The following is a 9,204-nucleotide window of genomic DNA, read 5'->3' on the forward strand; positions in this document are numbered from 1 at the left end:
ATATTTAAAATAATCCTTTCACGTATCAGTAATTTAAGACTGACTATCACTATAATAAAAAAACAATCTATTATAAATTCCATTATGCGTTAATCGTCACTCCCTCTAGCACCAACCATGTATGCGGTCATTATTGCCTTAATTTACGAAGTAGCATGGAATAGACTTATAATTTAGGACTTTTAGGCTGTACCCTTGACCACACACTGAACGTGGGCAAGGGTCCGGATTCATGGCTACGCTTAAATTATGGAATTCCTTTAGAAATCACAACCTTTGCTGCCATATCAGCCAGTTCGTTACCCGCTATTCCGCAGTCTCCAGGGCGGACAAGACTGAAATACCGTTTCTGTTGGTGGACTGTAATGAATAAAATATGTTTTTGGTTTAGTGGGTTCATTGAAAAATATTTTTTAAGCTGAGTAGGACTTACAATGAGTCTGTACAGATGACCAGTTTTTGTTTTGTGGATGAAAAACATTTAAGCTTTTGTTGATTGCAACCATTCCAGCTGTATATACAAATCGGTAACTACTTATCGGCGACAAAGAGAGTAGGTGCTGGTGATCGTTGGACACAATCGAGGCCCCAACACCTAAGTAATTCTTGGAGCCGTCAGTATATTTGAAGTCGGCGTCACCTAATTTGTCTAGCAGTCTAAGAAACTCATATTTGTGCCGATATGGCGGAGTGTTATTTCTAGGTAGCCTTGAAAGGGAAAGGGGAAGTTTAGGGCAGGGAAGTCCCCAAGGATAATGCAAGTCGATTTGTTGCTGGTTAAGATGCTGTATATTTGGAAACAACTCATTCATATAATGGTTTATAGCTGAGATGATTTTAACTAGAAAATGAGATCAAGTCGTTGTCTTCGTAGGTCAAGCGGAGGCTCGCCAGTACCGACATATAGGCTATTGATAGGGCTCGAGCGGAAAGCACCCGTAGCTATTCTGAGTCCCGCATTTTCAGGGTAGTACCCGATGATGAGTTGTAGGCATTACAACCGTAATCCAATTTTGATCTCACTAGCGTTCTATATAGGGTTAGCATGTTCGATCCGCATCCCAGCTGGTGTTACCGACCATTTTCAAAAGATTAAGAGAGCGGAGGCAACTTGCTTTTAATTGTTTTATATGCGGGATCCAACTGAGCATTCTATTGAAAATTAATCTGAAGAACTTGACAGTGTGAGAGAAAGTAACTGGTAGATTATTAATGGTCAGTGATGGCATTACATTCTGCTGTCATTTGCTAAAAAGAATAGAAAAATAATAACCATTTTTATTTGTTGAAATTTTAAAGCCGTGGTCAGAAAGCCATACACTGACATTGTTTGGGGCGATTTGAATATCTTCTTGTAAGGATACTACGTTTTTTCCTTCTATATAAATAACAAGGTCATCCGCGTAGAGCATGCTTTTAACAGGAAAACCAACCAAATTCAACACTTAATTAAAACAATAAAGAAAAGGGACGCACCCAAAACACAACCCTGAGGCAATCCATTTTCCTGTTCGAATTCATTCGATAGAACGTTACAAGTTCTGACTCTAAAGCTTCTATTAAGTAAAAAATTATTTATGAAGGCAAGAATATGGCCATAAATCTCTATACTAACTGGAGAGTCAATTATAAATCTTCTCCAGGTCCTATCAAATTAATTCATGGAAAAAGACGGGTATAATGGATCAAGTAGATCATTAGTGATTACTAGTGGTTATGATTCGATAGCTTGCTTTATGTTAAGGAAGTGTGTAGAGTAATTTACAGTTGATGAGGTATCACAGAAATGTATTACTAGAGTGTTTGCTAAGATTACGGGGTCAGTTTTATAGTGGACACGAATTTACAGACAAATTATTGGAGGTAAGTAGCCATAACCCATAATTTTTCCAACTGTCTGCTAGAAAACAACTCCTGGTGTGTTACAGTTAACCTTACTGAGAAAGTTCTGTCATGATAATTTTTTACCTTCATATACCTTGCATGTTTTTCTGGCCGATTTATATGGCTTTATTTTTTTGGAAGATGGTTGGCGAAGAAATTTTTTGTGCCCAATTTCAGCTATTTATTGCTTTTTCACATTCATCTGACCAACACGGTATGGGGGGAGGGTAGTATTTATATTAGCAGATGAGGAAATGTTTGGGATCACTGTTTGGGCGGCTTCAAGTAATCTAGTATTTAATTGTAGAATGGTGGTCAGGGTCAGTATCGGAAAGAACTATATCCGCAAGTTTAGCCCTCGCTTGATGTTGAACTATGATCGCCATCTGTAGTGTCTACTGTAGGAGTGTACACATTTATTAAGTGTTTTAATAATTAAGGGGAAATGGTCGCTAACATGTGTATCATCTAAATTGTACCATTGAATCGTGGCTTGTAACATGGGGCTAGTAATAGTAAGATCTATTGCTGAAAGTTTACCAGATCTGGCACAGAGGTGAGTTTAATATTTTTTGGAATGTTTATAATATTTAAATTACAATCATCTATGAAAGACTCGACTAATTTATTCCTCTCATTCAAGTGGTCACTACCAAAATTAAATTATGAGAATTTTAATCTCCAGCGAGAATTACTGGTGGGGGTAATGAATGTAACGTCCTTCAATTGTTGAACTGAGAATAATTGGCCAGGAGGGAGGTATAGAGAGAGATCATAATGTGAACAGGCGAGGTTGTGATAAAATTCTTACTGTTACTGCTTACAAATTAGAGGTAATATGTAATTCATTAAAGAGAATATTCTCTTCCACTAAAATACACACCGCACCACAAGTATGCGACCATCTGTATAAACTTTCGTCCTAATAGCATTCCCTCGAAATTCAAACATATGAGTAGATTTGAAATTTGTTTCTTGTAAGCAAGCTACAGAGCAATTATTTCTATGATAAAATAAACCATTTAATTTCCATTGTATTACATTCATTTAAAATAAAACATTCTACCTATACCGCCTGCCGAAGAAAAGGAACGAAACATCTTCGTATAAAGCTAATTGTGTTAGAGTTAAAATTATAAACCATATAATATAAGATAAAATAAATTATAACGGTTGATAGCCATACAGGTAAATACCAAATTACCATTAACATACAAATGCAGTAAAGAAATAATCATTTATTATAAGAATTATGATGCTGAAAAACATAGAATAAAGATGAAGAAAAAATATATTATTGCGCACATTGATGTAATTGTGATTTTTAGAACACATTTTCACGGACAATAAGTATAGGTAGAATATGCAGTTAATTTTTATTGTCTACTTTGTGTTTTTTTTTGTTTGTTTTTTGTCTTGTCAAGACTACATATTTTTTTTTTTTTCGAGGAAGAAGAGTTCACTAAAAGAATAGTTTTGAGACACTGGCCAATATTTATTTAAATTATTTTCTAAATTAGTTAAACTTGATGCAACTGTAGAATGAATTTTGTTTTCATGTGTTACTTTTTGGAGGTTGGCAATATTAGTTTTATTTCCAAGTTGTTATTTATTCCACTATTATTTGGTAAAGTTACTAGTAATACGTCGCAGCAGTTAATGTTGTCATTTGTATTACTGTTTACCAAGTTGGATTCTAAGGTACTTATTTTTTCACATAAAATTTCAACAGTATTGGCCAACCTAGTTACCTTCTCTAGCCGAGCCTTAGTTATAGACTTTTCCTGTAGCGATGGAGGGAGGCGATGACACAACATCCCCGTGAGTTCTGATTCTACCATTTTCTGTCTCTTGTTTTTTAATAATTGCTTCCGCTTGACGGAAACTTTATCCTGCAATCGGATTTATTCAATTTTCTTTTTCCTTTCATATACTGAACATTTACTACTAAAAGCTAGATGATCATCGTGGCAGTTTAAGCATTTGGGGGAATTATTACAAGTTTCAGTACTATGTGCATTTTCTATACATTTACCACAGTTCTTTATTAGGCAATTTTTACTCCTGTGTCTGTAGGTTTTGGCCCATTAGGTCTGATTCTAAAGGACAGAAAATCTAAGATTACTTTTTTTGGACAACCCACCCTAACACAGTCCTAACAACATACGCTGATGACACATGTATACTGTCTGTAAACAACGACCCAACTAATGCATCACAAACACTACAGACACACATAACACTATTGAAGAATGGTATCAAAACTGGAGAATCAAAATAAATCCTCACAAATCCCATCAGATCATCTTTACTCTCCGTCGTAAACCTCTACCCTCCTGTCCTACAGTATCCTTCCTAAATACTCAACTAACGCCTGTTGAACAGATTCGATCTAATTTTGATCTGCTTTTCGATAGGATCGCAAGAACCGGCTGAAAAGCATGTTGCATAGAGTGGTTTCATGTGAGGGACAAATTCCTTGGTTGAATTTCCCACAGGAGTGGTTAGTGAGCCGACGTATGCCTGTTTCCACCGTCCAATCACAATATCTCGGTCGCTTTTGGAGATAGGGAGGGGTTTATTTTGGACGATCATCAGCCGGGAGGAATCTCTTAAGACAAATTTTCAAGGTGTGAAGAACGGATTTTAGCTGCCCCTGTGTATCAAGCAGCTAAAATCCGTTCTTCATGTGACAATGCTTTGGGGAAAACTCTTCTTGGAATTCATTTCAATTGATTCCCGAGGTGAATGACCAAGGCATTGATCCCCCCCCCCTCCCTAGTTCAACATAGTGTAGAAAACAGTCATTGGCCATCGATGTGTATTTCGCTGCACTTTGTAAGTGGTGCAAATTTGGTTAGTAGTGACACCTCCATTTTCGTGAGCATTATAATACGTTATGACCACAGTTTTTTTTTCTCCAGTTCTTTTATCAATGGCTTTGCTTCCGAGCACAGAAAAAACTAGGAGTACACATTTATTCTTGCATTTGATGTAGGTTGCCAACACTTTTTCGTCGTTGAAAAGAAAAAGGCCGGAATATTGTGGTCTCCCTAAAATGAAAGAAATACTGAAATAATGATTGAAGAATTCATAAAAAAAATCTAGGAAAGAGGGGCGATGAACATGGAAAACACACAAGGCGCGGTGAGCCTGGCAGCCTCATGAACCCCATTCATAAACGGTACCTGACGAAAATAAAACGAAAATCTTGTGCCTGTTAGGTTCACCGCATCCTAAAAAGGGTTAAACATGTCCCACGTGCCAGGTGGTTTAGGTTGTAAGGTTGTCGCCATGTGCGACAAAAACAAATTAAAAAAAGAATAAAGGAGAATTATGAAGATAATCAAGGATAATTATTTAATTTAAAACAATATATAAGCAAAACAAGAACAAATGAGTTATTAATACAATTATGAAAGAAATAGATACTCCCTGTTAACACTCAAATTCCAGGAACCGCTATTACATTAGGCGCTATTGTTTCAAAGATCAAACGAACGGCACTGACTGATTAGATACTTCTTCGAAATCAGGAAGACAACTGAACTACGACTTTATACGTTAGGTATTAATTTTCGAAACTCTTTACCCATCGAATCGTATAATATAAATCTACATTACTGCTCTTAATTCTGGAAATATTTTTTTTCAATCTCGGAAAATATTTCTCCTATTGATAACCATTTTGGCCCAGATTAGTTACCTTCAAACTGGAAAATGAATATTTTCCAAGCTATAATAAAACAGAAATCGATATAATTTTGGTAAGTAATGGTTGCTATAGGATGTCCAATATGTTAGGCATTCGGTTTTGTGTGGCAGTGAACAAAATTATAATAAATATTTACTGAATGTAAAAACATCAATAGATACAAATGTCGGCTATTTTCCAACTCTATAAAACCAATTTATCCAAAAAAGCAATGTTACATTTGCCTAGAAATTTTATAATAATAAAGGCTTAGCATTCCTGAAGATTCAATGCTGATACTAGCAATCATTCTATTCCAAAATCTACAATAAAAATCAATTTTACTTTAGAGAAAAAGGCTTTTCGAGTCTGGGACTGCTTTACAAACTCCGTAAATTCCTACCTTCTACATACTTTCTCATCATTCATTTCTTTCTCATTGATAGATTTTTCCAAGTAAAACACAATGGTTCCTATTCATCCCTCTATTCTCAGTCCGCTGGTGTTCCTCAAGGTAGTATCCTTGGTCCCATCCTCTACACCGTCTATACCGCTGACATTCCAACCAATCCTAACACTATCCTCACCACGTATGCCGATGACTCATGTGTGCTCGCTGTTAATAATAACGCATTAATTGTATCCCAAAATCTCCAATCCCATATCACAGTCCTCGAAGATTGGTGTCGTAATTGGAGGATTAAGATAAATTCCAACAAATCCCATCAAATCACCTTTACACTTCGTCGTAAACCTACTGACTGCCCTACAGTTTCATTTAACGATGTTACCCTTACCCCTATCGAACAGATCCGCTACCTTGGACTACATTTAAACAAACGATTAACCTGGAATCCTCACACCAGACTGAAAAGACAGGAAACTGCACGTCGATTTCGACTATTACAGCACTTACTAGACAAACGGTCTAAACTTCCAACACATTACAAAAGACTGATCTACGTGACTGTAATAAGGCCAATCTGGACATATGGAGTTGAGTTTTGGGGCTCCACTAAACCTTCGAATTCCTTTCGTATTCAATCCTTACAATCCAAAATCCTTCGTAAAATCCTCAATGCTCCTTACTTTGTCACAAATAAAATCATACATAAAGACCTTAATGTTCCCTATGTAACCGATCTAGCCCGAACCAGATATCACTCCTTCCATTATAAACTCTCTAACCACTCAAACCCCTTAGTTTCTTATCTTCCATCCTCTTCCATTCCTGATAATCCTCCGAGGCCCCTGAAAAGAAGATGGCCACAAGACCAGCTAATATAAAATGTCAATAGAGTGCTCCCAATGAGTAGTTTCTCTACACGCCTGTAACACTCCAATTTAACTTATATCAGATTTACTAAATGTATTATAAAGTACAGTTATAAATAGCAATAAATAAGTATTAAAAAAAAAAACTTTAGATAAATTAGTTTCCAACTAGCTCCATGAATCCCCTCTGAATCCCCACCCGGAGACCCGAACGGGGGGACTAGTTTACCTCCGAAAATGAGCGTTTTACCTGAGTAGGATCTTTTTTTTGTTTTTTGTGAACTAAAAAAATATGTGAGTAGGGCGTTCAATCCTACGTCACACCCTCCTGCAAGCCTGAGGGGCGCTCTCATTGTTGGTCAGTGAATCCATCGCCCTTAGCCGAGAGGAATTACCAAGGGATTTCCGCCGACTATCTCCACTTCCACCACCAGTGGTCCCCAACGGGTTAACAAAAAAAAATCTATTTATTATAAAATCTAATAATAATTGGTACTTAAAAAAATTTATTCATACAATCGTTTTTATTACATCCCAGGCATATAAAGGAGTTTTCAAATGTTTATATATTCACTTCTGAAAAGTATAGGTTTTGTTGACAATATAAAATTCAACATTAAATTCTTATTCAGTCTATTTCAAAATTTAAAGTTTCCCAAGATAAATAGGTTTTACAAATTAACTTATCCATAATATTTTTTTTTGTAATAACTTTCCAAACGTGTATGTACTGACTTTTGATAGAAAACTCTTCATATGCACTTGTATATAATTTCAGTTCCATACAATTAATTATTCGAAACTCAGGTAAGCTGTTCCCAAACATGTTGCAAGATTTAATTATTAGGACTCAGATAAATCCTTAAAAGTCTATTTTCATTGAAAATTCAATTTTTTTTTCTTTTATCTTTGAGTCTAAACCTGTAAATAAATGAAAGGCTTGACAGAAAATAAAATAAATGATATACGTAGAGGTGAACGTAGGTCCAACCTTAAGGAGCAGGCCAAGGTATGGTCAATGGGGGAAAAACATATTAATATGAAAGGCTTATTTTTATTTTGTTCCATCATTTCGGACTAAGTTGTAGTAAATAATTACATAAATATCGTTAAATATAACGTCTAAATAGAGTATTTGATCGCTGAGAACAATTATGCTAAGTAAGATCTAGTAAGCGTTATTTAAAACGGGAAAGGTGTTGGCCTGATCATTTTGCTCATATTGGGAAATAAAGGTCAATGTTTTCCTAGTATTTTATCTGTTTTGTTTATCCTCTTGTCCACCATTTCTTAATCTTTCGATGTTGTTATTGTTGCTTGTTTATGTTACTCCTTCTTTGTACCTCCCCGCCTTTGCTCAATTCAGGTTTGCTCTCGCCTACTCGCAACGATAAGACTGTGCATTCCCCTCACCAGTACAATCCTAACGTGACATCTCTTATTTGAGCATTTTTCTCATCTGGACACCTCCTACGTTTCTTTTTTAAGTCAGGAGCCGTGACAAGAAGATCATGGATTCTTTTGCCCTACTGAAAGAGCTAAAATTTACAATTTCCATTTCAAATTGCATTGAAAGTAATTGTAAAGATTTTTGTCGTTATCACATCCAATTATATAAATAAAATAGTACAAATCGTTTACCATGCGATAAATGTTCATGCATTTTTTCACCATGTAAGGGATAAAAAAAGTATGACACTTCTGCCGGGTTAAAACAGCCATCCTACTTTCCCGAACTTAATTGTGTATTTGTAAAAATTTAGATGTTGCGATTTAATATTCCTGTTAATTGAAATGAAAAATTTAATAAAGTAAATCTTTATTATCTTTATCGAAACAAAAAGTCAAAATTACAATATTTTTTATATTTAGCTTCATACTAGGATTTAATATATTCCAGGAAGAAAATCATGAAGTCGACAAAGGCGGCTATGATATCGAAATAAATGATGTGGCACCAGTAGAAAAAGAAAAAGAAAAATATCAGCCGAGATATAAACAACGCTGTAAATATCGGCAGAAACATAAACAACGCTGTAAAAAACGGCAGAAAAAGAAACAAAGCTGTATCAAGCTCAGGTCTTCCGTCGAGAGACCGCAAGCGGAGTGTACCGTTCTTGTCTTCATCGGTTGGCTGTGGTTTTACAGTTGGTGGCAGTGATGCATCATAGAATATAAATTATTTAAACAGAAAATGTTTTCTATCGTTTCTGTTTTTAGTAAGGTACTTTAAGGTTATTAGTAAAGTTGTTTTAAAAAGTAAATAAGGTTACCATAGTTGTGCATATTAAACTTATATATATAACTATAACTTATATATATAAAGTCAAAGGCTGTCAGCTGACTGAGTA

General features: G+C 35.5%; 1 protein-coding gene across 1 annotated transcript in view; it reads left to right on the forward strand.

The window, feature by feature from the left end:
* The window catches only part of LOC106686467 (uncharacterized), a 46,114-nt gene extending 37,100 nt beyond the window's left edge, over nt 1-9,014 (forward strand). The window contains exons 9-10 of the mRNA XM_067044700.1: nt 178-362; nt 8,754-9,014. Coding sequence (XP_066900801.1) covers nt 178-362; nt 8,754-9,014 — 446 coding nt within the window. The remainder of the gene's footprint in view (nt 1-177; nt 363-8,753) is intronic.
* Nucleotides 9,015-9,204: the final 190 nt, after the last annotated feature.

This window comes from Halyomorpha halys, unplaced genomic scaffold, assembly GCF_000696795.3.
Source record: "Halyomorpha halys isolate HHAL.00 unplaced genomic scaffold, Hhal_1.1 Scaffold825.1, whole genome shotgun sequence".
NCBI lineage: Eukaryota > Metazoa > Arthropoda > Insecta > Hemiptera > Pentatomidae > Halyomorpha > Halyomorpha halys.